The sequence below is a fragment of the Hyperolius riggenbachi genome, chromosome 8, assembly GCF_040937935.1.
Source record: "Hyperolius riggenbachi isolate aHypRig1 chromosome 8, aHypRig1.pri, whole genome shotgun sequence".
In the NCBI taxonomy this organism is placed as follows: domain Eukaryota; kingdom Metazoa; phylum Chordata; class Amphibia; order Anura; family Hyperoliidae; genus Hyperolius; species Hyperolius riggenbachi.
The window spans coordinates 200221198-200237858 of NC_090653.1; the positions used below are offsets into that span (position 1 = coordinate 200221198).

Below are 16661 nucleotides of genomic sequence, written 5' to 3' on the forward strand. Positions count from 1 at the left end.
AGGGAGGAGCGATCATCCTGCATTAGAGATGGGAAGTTCGGATCTTTTCAATGATCCGGATGATTCGAATCGGATCATTGAAGAGATCCGGATCTTTGATCCGAATCTCGGATCATTTTACTACCGGAAGCATTGGGGGTGAAATGAACAGCAGGACAGGTCTGTGGACAGGAGAAGGGGAGGGAGTGGACACACAGAGAAGGGGAGAAGATGGACAGAGGGCAGGGAGTGGACAGAGAAGGGAGGAGGGACGAGCAGAGAGCAGAAATGTTTGCACGTAATACCCACATGCTGCAATCATATGCTTTACATATATTTCACCTATATGCTCATCTGTACACTTTGAAAGAAAAGGTCGCACAGTGAAAGAAAGCATTCCCAGAAGATAAGTGCAGCTGTTTAGTGCCGAGTGCAGGAGGATTATATTGCCTTTCAATCACACTGTCTGCAAAGTTACTGAGCTGTGCTGAGCCAAAAGTTTCCAATGTGTTCACTGTGCAGCACTACGGAACAGACAGCCTGTAATGAGCAGCACATTATAGCCAGTGTGTGTGCTCTACACATATCTGGCAGTGGCACCCATGTCCCCTCTCTCTCATCTACCTGTCTCCCTGCAAGGCTGCCTCCCATCCAACAGAGCGATCCCTGCTTCCAGGACCCCGCTGCCCGCTGATAGGGGGGCGTGTCGCTCCTGGCCCCGCCCCTTTTGTGATCACTGTGCACAACTACGGAACAGACAGCCTGTAATGGGCAGCACATTGCAGCCAGTATGTGTGCTCTACACATATCTGGCAGTGGCAGCCATGTCCCCTCTCTCTTATCTACCTGTCTCCCTGCAAGGCTGCCTCCCTTCCAACAGAGCGATCCATCTCTGCTCTGCTTCCAAGACCCCGCTGCCCGCTGAGAGGGGGCGTGTCGCTCCTGGCCCCGCCCCTTTTGCGATCCGAATCACTCATTTTGATGATTCGGATGATCGACTCATAAAATAGATTCGGATCAAAGATCCGAATCGTTCATGATCCGGACAACACTATCCTGCATAGCTAAAGGGATGCAGGGGAGCGGGAAGCACAGGTGCCGGTTGTCCATGTACCGACTGCTCCAATTCCAGCGGGCTGAATCCCGGACTGTGTACATTAAGAATGTTGGCGTCTGCCATGTGCGCCCTCTGCTCTGGCCTTATGATTGTCTTGCCCTCCGTGGCCAGTTCCTCCTCGCAGGCAGGATGCCTGATGAAGACCGTCACTGTCTCCACACTGCCAGCGCTGAGAGAGCGGGAGCTGAGCTGGACCGGCGCCGTGTCTTCAGTGAATCCTGCACCCGGGGATTCCCGACTTCCCCTACATGTCCACAGCGAGGCGCCGGGGAGCGTGTCCGTGAGGGACGACTTGCACAATACCGAGCCGCCCTACTTCACCCTGGGTGAGGGACTGGGAGAGAGGGGAGGGCTGCTGTCTCATGTCCGCTCTTCATACTGTGCGGGCCTGGTGGTGGAGTTTTGCCATGGAAAGGAACATCAAGGGCAGCAATGCCATTCTGAAGGTTTGGTGCAAAGAGAAATCCTGTGCAGCCCATGACCAATGACAACCAACCCCTAAATCCTCTCTCATTCGCTGTCTGCTAAAAGTAAAACAAATTGGTTGCCATGGGTTACTGTTCAGCTTGTTTGTATTTTAAAAGGGGAACTCCGCTGCTAGGATGAAGAAGAATTCTGTCAGCTTTCTTATCTTTGCACCCCTTTTTCAGGATCAGATTTACCAGAACGGGTGCAAGGGGAAGTGGAGCAGTTTGCCCAGAGAGCAGTTTTAGCTTTTAAGGTTATGGAGCTTGTTTTCTTTGAGGTCGCATTCACAGTGGGACGTTGCGGTTTAATGCGACGTTAAGTCACAACGTGTTTGCGTTGAGAGGTAACGCACCGCAAGCAGTGAGTTACTACAACGCAACATTTTTCAACGCGACTTTGACGTCCCACTGTGAACGACCCATAGGATTAGCATTGCAGTGCGGTAAGTTGCGTTATAAGACTTTTTAACGCAGCTCCGCAACTGGCACTGTAAATGCGACCTCAATCTCTTTCTAAGAGGATGTGCCCATGTGTTATGCTGCTCTGAAGCCTTCAGTAGTTTTTGATTACCACAAGGCATGCAGCCATAAAAGGCAGGCTATCTTGTCTGCAAAACTCATTGCGAGTCAGTGAATTAAAAAGTTTCAAGAGCAGAGGATCAGACAAGTAGTATTTTGCAAAGAGATATAGCATGTGATCCTTTAGTATGCCTCACATTTTGGGGTTCCTTTATAGACACATTTTGACTGGTTGCTTTGGGCAGATGCTCCACTTTTGCTTCTGTTTTTTTTTCTTTTGCTCACCTCTTGATAAATTTACTGTCCTCTAATGAAAAAGTCCTGTGGCAAGCATTTCCTCTTTTCCTCTGTCTAGTGTTCTCTGAAGAAACTTGTCAAGGTAGAAATATGAGCATTACAATTGCTGACTTGCTTTTAAATTTGCAAGCTCTCAGGCTTCTATTTTTATTCTTGTTTTGCTAGTTCGAGTAATTTTAAACGGAAGAAACGTATATTCTGTGCTGACATGCATGTTTAGGATCGGTCCTAAGGCCTCAAACACACTATTCTACGGATTTGTGCACACATTTTTAGATTTGTAGTATAGTATGCGCCAAAATGCAGGAGTCCGCATACAATACGAAAATGATTGCGTTGCATGCATGATACTTTAAACCCTACTGAATAACCGTGCCTGTCAGTTTAATGCACTTTTGTATTGTATTAAAAGTAACAGTATGACGCACACTGTTTATAAGCCTGAAATAGTGAAATCAGGATAACTGTCCTAGAGCTTGTATCTTCAAATAAAAAGCAGCAATGACAGGACTTATAACTCTTTCTTTACAGGCTCTATTTATATTGGTTTATTGTTGCTTGAGAGCTGGGATATCATTATAACCAGTGCACTGGAGAATTGGAGGTCCAAGTGTTTTTTGAAAAAAAAAAAATGGTTACAAAAGTGAATAATATTAACGTGTGCTTCAACTAACTCATAATTCAGAAATTATATATTTCTGTTTTCTTTTAAATAAAGCATAATTTGTCCCATAATCATATATAGATGGTCAAGCTTTTATGATTCCCATGCGAAGAAAGAATGTGATTGGTCTTCTGTTTAGAGCTCTTGGCTTGTGCTTGTAATTGATGGATGCATAGCTCTTAATTAGTTACAGAGATGCTTTACTGTTGGGAGTGATGTTCCGTTTATTAGATGTCTTGTGATAGATTAGAAGATGGCTGGATGTACCCTGTCTGGTGACAGAAACATGTATGTGTTTTCCCAGGAACGCCTGCAACTTTATTTTTTTATTAATATTTATCTAAGGCAACATGCTATCCAGCCTAAGATGACATGATTCATTTGCAGTTAGCCTATGTGCATTGAATATGCAAGGACATTGAAAGGGTCATGCATAGTATTTATGGGTAAGATATTTGAAGGGCAAAAAATCCAAAAGGACATTATAGCTGCAGCACATGTATTCTATTGTATCCGAGTGAATGATTTTCTTTTTCTTTTTTTGAGAAATTTGTGGACATCTGATTGATTGCTCATAGGTGAATAAGACTGTTATCTAGAGATGATTATATATCAGAAGGAGAAGCAATAGATTTAGAATTTGAAGTTATTACAAAGCTGATAGCTTTATAATTGTATGGCGATTGCTTCTTTAGAATTTTACTGAAGCTCCAATTACTGAACTGCCAGACAAGACTCTAGACTATTTATGATTTATTAGAGATACATTTGTTAGCTGGTGACAGGAAATGACCACACAGACGTCCAGTGAAGGATGAAAAAGAGTGGAACAGTTGAATATAGTCTCTGTTGTGGTTTGTGTTTTACTTGCTGAGAAATGAAATACAATGTCCCAAATTGGTAATCCTAGGGGTCCTCCACCAAACTTTTTATCTTGGTGGAAATTCTGGGTTAATTTTGTTCTACCCTACTAGGTGGTAACACACCTTATTATTTCTTCAAATGTGCTTATTTTTCTGTAGCTCTTTACCATTTGTTAATTAAGTTTACTCCTGTGGGGTTTCATGCATAAAGCTTTGATGTGACATCTCCTTATCTGAGATAATTCATATCAAGGAAAATCCTCACAAATAATCTGTTAATTAAAATCCTTTTAAAGGTTTGCACACACTTACAACTTTGGTTGCCTGAAACAAACACAAACAATACTTTGTAAAGTGTGTACAGCAATTCATTTACGTTGGCAGACGTGCCAGAAAACCATGTCTGATCACTATTGTAATTTGCTGCCACAGGCATTGCCATCTTGTTCTCATTCGTCCTCTCCCCTCCCCTCTCCATCTGCAGAGCAGCAGTTTGTACAGGATAAAACTGCCTGAAACAATCAGGAATGATTGTTTCAGATGACTACCATTGAAAATGCATATCTAGCCTAAAACTCAGTTCCCACTTCAGTGGATCTAAGCGCTAGCGCTGTTGTTCATATTACCTGCCATTTTGCATCCCCTATGTCTGATCCCTCGCCTTTGCCTGCCGCCATTTCCCACCACTGCTGACACCACCACTAGGGAATATCCGGTATACTCAGTATGGAGGCCAGCAGAAAAATGGGGCTTCCTTTTTTGGTTTACAACAGACCAATTCTCCCTAGCAACAGAGAGGATTTTCATTGGTCCACCATTAACCAATGAGAATCCTCCCTGTTGCTAAAGAGGATTCCCATTGATCTTTTGCAATCCAATGGGGGAGCCCCATCCTTCTGTCAGGCTCCCATCTCTGAATACCGGCTTCTCCCTTGCAGTGGACCTAGTGGCGGGTACCAGCCATGGCGGAGTCGAATCCACCAGAGAGGTGAGTATTTGAGTTTCGCATGTGGCGACCAGCGTAGTGAAAACAGACACTATCCGTTCTCATAAGCTTCCATTGTGTCCATGCATCCGGTGTTTGCAGTCCATTCCATAAAAATGCTGCAGGTTGGGTCCTATGTTTAATAATGGGATCAGCTTCCTGCATAGATTGGAGGTGTAGAAAATGTACCAAATTGGTGCGTTTTGTACTCAAGTGGATACCAAGCCTTAACCTAACATTGGATTTGTTAAATTTTTGAATCCGTTAGTTGCTTAATGGAAATTATACTACATTTTCATGTTTAAAACCTTTTTTTTTTTTTTTTTTTTAAATGTGCATACTTGCAACTGTAGATCTATCTGCCATTTATATATCATTTGATTATTTTAGTAGATTACAAAATTGTAATAATACATGTAATAATATGAGCTGTAATTTTAAAGTGCATTTGAGGGTGAACACATTTAAGTATTGTCAGCTCCCATACCAATTCTACTTCCTTCTTTTAACTCCATTTGCTCATTAAGGAGACTCCTGAAACCACTTCAAAAATGGCTTTTTACCTTGTATGTATGTTAGACATGTTTGCCCCTGTTAAAACACCCCTATCCCACGTCAGAACCAGGATTTTTTACCCCCAAATCTCCTGTGCAAAATCCATGACTTTCTTGGTGGTGGATTTTGCTGCCCAGGGAGGCAGAGCTTTCGGGTGCAGCTCTTCCTCCATGCGGGTCAATCAGCGCGTATCTCCGCCTCTCCCCTGCCCCTCTCAGTGAAGGAAGACTGAGAGGGGCAGGGAGAGGCGGCGATCCGCGCTGATAGACGCCTGTAGAGGCAGAGCTGCAGCCAAAAGCTCTGCCACTCACGGAAGCGCTCCCCGCAATGTGCCCCAGGGGATTGGGGGGTAAAAACCCTCGTTCTGCCGCGGAATAGCTGCGTTTTTAACAGGGGCAAACATGTCTAAAATATAGAAGGTAAAAAGCCATTTTTAAATTGCTTTCAGACTCTCTTTAAATCAATTAATTTGCTATGTTAAATTTGGGGTTGGTGACAACAGTGGTACTATACTTTCCATTTGCACTCTCTTTAAAGCTGTTAATCCACTGAGAAAGTTGTGTACATTACACGCAGAAGGGTTGTCTATCACCTGTAAACCTGGTTCAGATCATAGACCCGGTTCACACTGGCATGGATGGAAAACTGATCCATGGCATGGATCAGTTTTTAAAAGGCTCTGTTTTCCATCTGTGACCCTCCATTCTGCGCAGTCAATGCAACACGTCTGTTGGTCTGGAAAAATCACAACAGACCCAAACTTGTGGTCTGTTCGGCGGAACTTGCTGAATCAATCTGTTCAAACGGACCAATGTGAGCCTGTCCATTGTTTAACATTGGATCTGTTTGCATCCCTTCTCATCTGTTCAGTTAGGGTCTACGAAACCTACCGTTTTTTAGGCCAATGTGAACCAGGCCCTTATGTGTAATGGGGGAAGAATTCTCCTGCAGTGTACTTGCACATCACTCTTAGATGTACCCGCAGTTAGATTGCCTAGGGCTTTGAACGATGTTCTTTGCTCCTGTCTGCACCCTCTACACATACTCCTATCCAGGGCTAGTTTTCAATTCTATTTAACAGCGACTCTACAGCTATATCCTAAGTTAAGATAAAGTGCATCTCTGGTGTGCATATAATGCTCAGAGGTAATGTTTAATAGAATGCCCCAACACGTCTGTTTATTTAGATTCGCTGGAACCCTCTTATCTAGGTTCTGATGCATAGCTCCACCCCTTTCAGAAAATGGCCCTGGCCTTTTCTTTATCAGGTATAGAAAAGGCAGTGGCTTTTTTTCTGCCAGGGGGCAGGGTGACATTCCAGAACCCTGGTGCATTCATGTTGCCGGAAATGGGCAATGGTAGAATGTCAGCTTCCTGGCTCTGTGTGTCAGCTTCTGTTCTGTGTGCATCAGTGCACCTCTGGCTCCTGATGTCTCGTGACGTTGGGAGCCGGGGAGGACACTGAACCGGCAATAGAATAGGTCTGTAACCCCTGCTGCGGCCTACTCTGAATTGAGGGCAAGAGACAGGTGGCCCCTGCAATATGTCTGCACTGTTCTGAGGAAGGGGACCCTGCGTGGCCCCAAAACAGTTGTCAATTATTGGTATTTGAAACATGCATTTGATGGTTTAAAACAGACTTTTTTTTTTTTGCTTTTGTGAAGCCTGGTGTGCTGACCGATCCTTGGACTCTTTGTTGTATACAGGGTGTTGCTTTGCACCCAAGGTTCATGCACCCAACCTATACGGCAAGGTGTGCCACTCCAAACCTACTGTACTCACTCTGGTATTTAGGTTGTGATTGAAATGCACAGTCCTGATCTGCACTATAATCTCCAGGTGAGGATGGTTCTCCAAGACTATATTTTATGAAACACATCAGCTTCACATAAAGTGTAAATGCCATTGTAGTAGTATATGTAGTAGTGAGCACCGAGCCTTAGTGAGTTATATTACTCGCTAAACAGGTTTGCTGTTCTGTTTAGCAGGGCATGCATCAAGGATAATTAGATCTATGAATTCTTTATTTTGCAACTTGACAGCAAATTATTGGAAAAACCACCCACTGCCTACCAATTCATAAAAGTAAACATATCATTGATGAGCTTTTCATTCTGTAATTGAACTCAAAAATGCAACCTGGCATCTACTTTGCACACCCAGGCATGTTTTGAAAAAGTTGGGGAACCAAGATAGAGTTCTGATCAATCTAGAGAACCTATACAGAGCTACATTACTGTCCTAAGTAGCATGCCAGAAGTGTGATCTGTAGGACCTGTTTCCACTAGATGAGAATGGCAGCTGTTTTTGGCAAGCGATTTCGGACACAAAACCACAGCCTATTAAAATCAGTAGGCTGCACCTGAATTGCGTGCGGGGAAAAAAAAACATGCATGCTACAGAGTTCCACAGAACACATCCAAAACCCAATAGCTTTCATGGCTAGAGTGCTTTGGATGCTAATTCGCATCAGCACGGGTGCCACGTCCATTTAAGAAACAGACATTGCACCCTAGTGGAAATGCAGCCAGAAGGTGATTGGTAATGATATCTTGCATTTTTGGCACATCTCGTTCTGAAATATTTATTTGGGTGGTACATTTTTGGTGCCATGGCAATGTGAAACATACCTTTTTGGGGTGGAATAAAAGATTCTGAATACTAACCTTCAAACTGGATGTGGCACTAAACATATTCCTCAGTAATGTTAAAGAGAGCCTGCGACACCTGCTGTGCATTAACGCTCGGAAAGCCCCAGGCCCAGACGGAGTGTCGCCATCCTGCCTGAAATCGTGTGCACAGCAGCTCGCTCCTGTTCTTTCCTCCATCTTCACCAAATCGCTCCAGGTAGGCAAAGTTCCAGGGTGTTTCAAGAGGTCAATGATCATCCCTGTCTCCAAAAAACAGGGCGTCTCTGACCTCAATAATTTCCAGCCCATTGCTCTCACTTCTGTCATTATGAAAACCTTTTGAAAGAGCGGTTTTGCCCCTCCTAAAAGCTTCCACGGAACCACTGATGGATCCGTTCCAGTTTGCCTACAGAACACACAGGTCCACGGATGACGCCATAAACATCTGCCTGGAGCATGTCAACGACCACTTAGACAAGCCGGACTCATATGCCAGGATCCTCCTACTCGACTTCAGTTCGACGTTCAACACCATCAGTCCCCATATACTTCAGGAGAACCTGGCCACGCTAGAGGTCCATCCAACCCTGCGCCTGTGGATCACGGACTTCCTCAGTAACAGATCCCAGGCTGTTAAACTTGGACCTATCCTCTCAAAACCAAGGATCACCAACACGGGGCCCCTCAGGGATGTGTACATGTCGCCTTTCTTCTCCCTGTATACGAACAACTGCAGATCCACGTCAGACTCTGTCTAAGTGGTCAAGTACGCTGACGATACCACCATAGTGGGCCTCATTACCAAAAATGAAGAGCAGGAGTACCGCCACCAGGTTGAGAGAATCTGCCTCTGGTGCAGGGAAAATGGCCTGGTCCTCAACACTGCAAAAACCGTTGAGGTGGTTGTTGACTTCAGGAAACGCGCACCCCCCCCCCCCACCCCCAATCTGCATTGACTGCTCAGAAGAGGAAATAGTCCCCTGTGCACGTCTCTTGGGCACGACCATCTCCAAGGATTTAACCTGGAAATCCAACACCACATCCACACAGAGGAAGGCCCAGCAGAGGCTTTTTTTCCTCCGCCAATTGAAGACGTTTGGTATGTCCCAGAAACTCATGATGAGTTTCTATTCCACCACAATCGAATCCGTACTCTGTTCCTCCATCCTGGTCTGGTACGCTGGTTCCTCCGCCAGCGACAGACACAAACTACAGAGGGTGATAAGATCAGCGGAGAGGATAATCGGGAAACCACTCCCCCCTCTGGATTTCCTCTACAATTCCAGACTGCGTTCCAGAGCACTGAGGATTACTAACGATCCCTCTCATCCAGGTTACCGCTTTTTCAGCCGACTCCGTTCAGGCCGGAGGTTCAGGTCCATTGCCGCCAGGACCTCAAGGCACAGGAACAGCTTCTTCCCCTCTGCTGTCAACTCTCTAAACTCTCTTCACAAACTCCCTACACGCGCTGATAGTCTTCCCCCGCAAGCATGTTTGGTCAGAACCCAATTGCATTGATGCACCTTATGCAATATGTAGGAAACCTGGGGATGATAATGCGAAATCATCCATGATGATGATTTATGGCAGTCAAAAGTTAAAACATTGTATAGCAGTAGGGCAATTGTGTTCGGAACTGTATTGTATTGTGTTTGTATAACATTTATATTGTGTATTGTGGTTTTTCAGCCCTGTATGCCATGCCCAATTCCGGGCACGACCCAGTCGTGCTTGGCGAAATAAAAATGATTCTGATTATGAAGTGAGGAAAACTACTGTACTTAGACCCATACCTCAGTAGTGGGAAGCTGCTGGAGGGTCTGGCGGCTTCTCCGAATCTTCTACCCTCCATCTTTATTGCACAAGAGCTTTCTTTACTTACAGTGGCTTGCAAAAGTATTCGGCCCCCTTGAAGTTTTCCACATTTTGTCACATTACTGCCACAAACATGAATCAATTTTATTGGAATTCCATGTGAAAGACCAATACAAAGGGGTGTACACGTGAGAAGTGGAACGAAAATCATACACGATTCCAAACATTTTTTACAAATCAATAACTGCAAGTGGGGTGTGCGTAATTATTCAGCCCCCTGATTCAACACTTTGTAGAACCACCTTTTGCTGCAATTACAGCTGCCAATCTTTTAGGGTATGTCTCTACCAGCTTTGCACATCTAGAGATTGAAATCTTTGCCCATTCTTCTTTGCAAAACAGCTCCAGTTTAGTCAGATTAAATGGACAGAGTTTGTGAACAGTAGTTTTCAGATCTTGCCACAGATCTTTATTGGATTTAGATCTGGACTTTGACTGGGCCATTCTAACACATGAATATGTTTTGTTTTAAACCATTCCATTGTTGCCCTGGCTTTATGTTTAGGGTCATTGACCTGCTGGAAGGTGAACCTCCGCCCCAGTCTCAAGTCTTTTGCAGTCTCCAAGAGGTTTCTGCTGAAGAGAAGCAGTATGGTCTGTGCCTGTGCAGTACGCTCCTGGTGACATCAGCAGGAGTGAGGACGTGGCAACACAGGCGCAGTGGTTTTCAGACTTTAAAGTCTGAAATTCCAGAAGTGAACCAGAGGTGGGGCCGGAGCATCGGTGAGTGGCTGCGCAGGTACAGGATGTCTGCGGGGGACCATTAGAAGCCCCGGGTAAGTTCAACTCATTTTCCCCCGACCCCCGTACAGTATTCCTTTAATGCTAAATTGTAAAACATGATGATGAAATACCCAGAACAGCAAATTAAGTAGGCAAATAATCATTCTGACAGGACCTATTTAAAAAAAAAAATAGCCCTTTTGAAGGAGTTACATTTTCTATGGTACCCCAAAATGTTCTAGTAGCAAATGTAGTCAGAGCCACAGAATCAATCCACCATCCATAAATATAGCATACCAGGACAGAAAAACAAAATTACTGCTCAAAATCTTTAGCAATCCTAGCTCATTTTAAAGCTTAAGGCTAGTTACACACCAGGACGTTGCGTTTAGGGGACTTTATAGGGCACATAACGTGCCCCTAACGCAACGCCTGGTGCTCTCTGGTGTGGACGTCGGAGTGAGCCGCGTTGTGCAGCTCACTCTGGCATCCGTGATACGTACTCTTGAATGCGGCATCACGTGGTCCCGCCCGGCCAATCGCCGCACAAAGCGGCTGCTCCAGGAAGTAAACACTGCAGGTCACTGAGTGCAGTGAATATTAATTAGCCATGTGCCCAGCCGCTCTCCCCTCCTCCCCAACATGACTGAGCATGTGCAAACAGTCTAACGCGGCTTAGCCGCGTAGAACGCACAGCATGCAGCACTTTGCTGCGTTACAATGTAACGCAACGTGGGCAGTGTGAACAGCCCACTTGTGTTACATTGCTGTGCGTTGGGGGAGCGTTACAGGCTGCACTAACGTGCGCCTGTAACGTCCCTGTGTGCAAAAAGCCTTAACATGTGGTAAATTGCAGCTCTAACATATTGTAGCTCATCTGGGACTTGCGCTTCACAATTGGGGCTGGAAAGGAGCACTGTCATGGTCAGCACATGTCAAAGTGACCACACAGCTTAGCAATTTCAACACTTATGAATCACTAAGGAGAAACTCCTAAGGCAGTTTTAAGTAAAATTGAATCTATTGTTTTAGGCTTTATTCCTCTGCGTACTCTGGAGAATGAAACAGTATGCTTATAAAAACTTCCTAAGACACTAAAGTATGGGGTCTCACTCTAACCTGTTATTTAACTACCGATACGTTATTCAGTTTTATTCACAGTATTGACAAATATCTGTCTGCATCCTTGCAGCCATGGTTGGTTATATGGTACTCAACATTAAAAAAAAGTTTTATTAAAATAAGTGATCTGTTTAAGTAAATTGCAGGCATAAGATTAAAATGTTCCATAGCTCAAAAATAAAAAGATTTTATACATACCTGGGGCTTCCTCCAGCCTCATTCGCCTGGATCGCTCCCATGCCTCCGTTCTCCGTTGTCTGCAGCTTCGGTACCAGGTCCCTGCACTTCCATCAGTCGGACACAGTCTAAGATAAGAGAAGTGCGCAGTTTGTTTATCTCTCCAGCAGCCGCTGGAGAGATACGTAGAGAGCGCACTTCTCCTGCATAGCTGGCCACGATGATAGAAGTGCGGGGACCTGGTTCCTGAAGCTGCCGGCAGCAGTGGACAGCGGATTGGGAGCGATCCAGGCAGATGGGGCTGGAGGAAGCCCCAGGTATGTATGTATGTATAAAATCCTATTAACTGCAACGACCTAGCAAAGCATCACATCAAAGCTCATATGCAATTAACTGTCCTGGTTTTCTACCGGGAGATCATTTTTCATCTTAAATGTATTCGGGATAAGGTCTTTTGAATTGGAAGGCCAAAAAACACCACACGGCACACTCTTGCAGTACAAAAAATACATACAACTTTATTAGCACAAAAAATATACAATAGATTAATATATATTAAATATACAAAAGATAATTTTTCATCATCTTTTTATAGTAACTTTTCCGCACTGCAGTTGAAAACTACCCCCCAAAAAATCTATCCATATCAAACTTGCTTTGAGTATTTTCTTGCATGCTATTGGCTTAAAATGTATTTTATTGATATGGTGTGAAAATACTGTGGACTTGATTTGCAAAAGCGTGATAACTCAGGTATCACGCCTAGAAGCTTTGCACGTGCAAACTAGGGTGCTAATTAGTTTGCACATGCAAAGCCTTGAAATCAATGGCTCTTCGCCCACACAGTAAAATAGAATATGTTAATGTAATTATGAATGGTGGTTACAGTAACATGTGCAGTACTGTAAATTGGCGCGTGCAAAGATTTATGCGCGCCGCATAATGAAGTATATACAGTAATAATCAATGTTTTACATTGCGATCACGTGATCTGCACTGACTTCGCGTGCTAATTATCATTATCACATGAAGTCAGTGCAGTTCACTGTACTTTGCACGCAAAGCGTTTGCACGCTTTACGCGCACAAACTCTTACGTGCATGCTAGCACGTGCAAAGTGGCTTTTTACTGGCATGCTAACACTTTGCACGCTTTAGTGAATCAAGCACTGTGTCTTCTAGAAGAAAGCTCAGGAGAAAAGTTAGTTGAATAGAGGCCCTAGAATCCTTTGACCCTATCCCTAATCTACTGAGCAATTTAAAAAAAAATATTATTTTTGTTATAATCTAGTGTCCTGTTTTTGGTATACTGCTAAAAAGACGGTCATCTGTTTACTGCCTGTATTGTTCGCAACATTTTAACTATTCTGTAAAGAAGAGAAAGCTGATGGTACAGTGGATAGCACTTGCAAGTCCTAGATTCAAATCTTGGCTTGGCCATTATCTGTTTGTATGTTCTCCCTACATTTGTATGGGCTCTTACTCTGTGGTTCCTCCCACATACCAAAAACCCATACATGTAAGTTTATTGGTATCACCTCAAAATTGCCACTATGCTATGATAGAAACATTAGACTACGACCATAATAGGGACTAAATTGTGAACTCTTCTGAGGGAAGATGTCAGGACTATACACAGTATATGATATAGTAAACCTGTATATAATAAAATTTGGGGTATATTATCTGCAAAAAACTACTGGGATCTCTTTAAAGAGGAACTGTAACGAAAAAACGGCCCCTGGGGGGTACTCACCTCGGGTGGGGGAAGCCTCAGGATCCTAATGAGGCTTCCCACGCCGTCCTGCGTCCCTCGGGGGTCTCGCTGTAGCCCTCCGTACAGCGGTGACGTAATATTTACCTTTGCAGGCTCCTGCGCAGGCGCTCTGGCTGCTTTCGCTCCGAAGGAGGCGGAAATACCCGATCGCCGTCGGGTCCGCTCTACTGCGCAGGCGCAAGTCTGTGGCGCCTGCGCAGTAGAGCGGACCCGACTGAGATCGGGTATTTCCGCCTCCTTCGGAGCGAAAGCAGCCACAGCGCCCCCGCTGGAGCCTGCAAAGGTAAATATTGAATTGAACAGTCGGCACAGTCGCCGGCTGTTCGGAGGGCTGCAGCGAGACCTCCGTGGGACAGAGGACGGCGTGGGAAGCCTCATTAGGATCCTGAGGCTCCCCCACCCGAGGTGAGTACCCCCCAGGGGATCTTTTTGTTGTTACAGAGTCTCTTTAAGCACAGAGTATATAATCTTCACTATTAAAGGGAGGGTTCACGGAGAAATAAAATACTAATCCACTTACCTGGGGCTTCCTTCAGCCCGTGGCAGGCAGGACGTGCCCTCGACGCCGCTCCGGAGGCTCCCGGTCTTCTCCGGCGGGTCCTGGAGCGTCAGAGCGGGGCTGCAAGGGCACCGATCGGCTGCAGGGGGCTGAGGGAAGCCCTAGGTGAGTTAATCTAATTTTTGCCCCCGGATTTAGGTTCACTTTAAGTGTTGTCTTGCTATGCAGCCCTAGGGTTTGCTGAACTTTGAAGTACAGAAAATTTACAAGTGCTTGTACTGTACCTTCAATAGGACAGAGTTGCCTGACAGCCAAAACTCTGTATGTACTGTATAGGCACATTATAAATGAATAAGGTGCTCCGGTTTATTCAATGTAAAAATATGGCAATCAACAACATAATAAAGTGCTGTCCTGTGCTACAGGAAACGTAAGGTGCAAAAACCGGTCCCGGGGGGCAGTCAGTGGGAGATGGGTGCTGGGCACAGCTGTCTGACGGCCATTTCGCGTGAGAATGCGCTTCTGCGGAGGCCTTTGGTCAGAGCACGATACGCTTGGTCTTTTGGCTGACAAGCCGGCCCCGAGTGGTACAGTTGCAAGCCTCCTCAAACAGACAGCAGTGCCAACGCTTGGTTTTCCACTTCCCATCTCCTATTCCCAAATTGACCCTTGTGCTTATCCATTTACTAATTAGTTTCAATACTTCTATATATACCTCTATATCTATCTATCTATCTATCTATCTATCTATCTATCTATCTATCTATCTATATATATATATATATATATATATATATATATATATATATACAGTATATATATACTGTTTATGACATTAGTATTACTAGACATTTGGCATATTTATGTTGTATATTAATTTTTATAATAAGAACTATAGAGCCTTGCCTATTTATTATTAGTCTGTATATAGACTTACTGTATGGATGTCATGCAACCATGCCTTGTTTTTAATCATGCACATTTGATACAATGAAGAGTTTCTGAACAGTGAAGCAGTGGGAATTCTGATTCTTGAGATTGTTTGTGCATTTCAAGTGACAGGCAGCCTATTGGGCCAATCAAAGTGCAGAGATAATGTCCTTTAAAGTGATTGGATCCGCAGGGGCTCAGGGTAGGACGAGTGGAGCTCTTGCCATTGCCATTTAGCAGGCATATGTTCGTAGTGCTCGCTATGCTACTCTGATAAGGCCCCTTTACTCTGATAAGGCACCAATAAGGCCCCTTAACCCTGATAAGGCATGCTATTTGTCTTAGTGAATCAAGCCCTTTGTGTTGAACATACTATTTTATTTTATTTTATTTTTTTACTTTTTTCAATACACTCTAGCACAATGTCACTCTTCAAAAATGTTTGTATATGCAGTACAATCCTGCAGGTTGGAACCTAACAGCAGTTTCGCCATGAAGTATCTATGGCCTCCTAAATGGTTACTGTGTGTCCTGTTTTTGATTAGGGATGCATGGAAGACCATATAATTTACTATCTTTACTTTGGTGACGCTACATACACTGATTCTGGGTTTCCCCAGATATCTGGTTCCAAGGAGAAGTTATTTTGTCCCGGAGTGAAATGCCTAAAAACTTAGAAAGTATGCTTCACTGCAACTGTGAATACATGTGTTATGGTGTACCGCACTGCATGCATTGCATTACTGTATTGTCAGCGGATCTGTTGCACTGCTAATGCAGTACCATTACAATGTAATTACATCATGCTAGTAATGCTATGATATTGTTGAATGCAGTCGGTACATGCAATTCACTCACCCACATACATCACAAGCAGGCTGCCTGCAAGCATGTGCATTAAGCCTCAGAGAGAGCTCATGGGATGATCACAGAAGTAGCAGGTGGTAAGCCTTTGCACAAATGTTCTCCATTAACAAGAGGATTCTGGCTTGCACAGGGGTTAAGGATTGAACAAAGTCCAGCAACGTAGCTACCATGATACTTCATATGCATACTCTCACCTAACTGTTCGAAGCACAGAGTTCTGTGGGCACCCGTTCCTGGTAAAGTCCCAGTTAGTCTTTTTCCTCTGTTTGGAATGAGGCTAATTAAGGAGCCAACAAGTAGTCAGCAGTGTGTGACTTGCAGTCAGCACGGGCTCAGTTAGCCTCGCCCACCAACCGGTTTCATGTCCCCATAGGTGTTTAATCAGAGTGTGTGCATTCACATAATTTCTCTGCCTTTTAAGCTCACATTAAATAGCACTTCTCAATATTGAGGTCTAAACATAGCATGTACATTTCTGTCCAATCCAGTAACAGCCTATTACACAGAACTCTGGATGTTTTCAGCAGACAGCCCAGGATCTGTTTCACATTCGAAAGTTTAGCAGCCAAACTACTAGCTCCAAATATCCGGTTGCATTGAAATAACTTTAGTCACA

At 44.3% G+C, this 16661-nt stretch overlaps 1 protein-coding gene across 1 annotated transcript in view; it reads left to right on the plus strand.

Annotated features, from left to right (window-relative positions):
- The first annotated feature begins 996 nt into the window (after positions 1 to 996).
- The window catches only part of ASTN2 (astrotactin 2), an 818428-nt gene continuing 802763 nt past the window's right edge, over positions 997 to 16661 (plus strand). Inside the window, exon 1 of the mRNA XM_068248102.1 lies at positions 997 to 1422. Within this exon, the coding sequence (XP_068104203.1) occupies positions 1143 to 1422 (280 nt within the window). The 5' untranslated portion in view covers positions 997 to 1142. The remainder of the gene's footprint in view (positions 1423 to 16661) is intronic.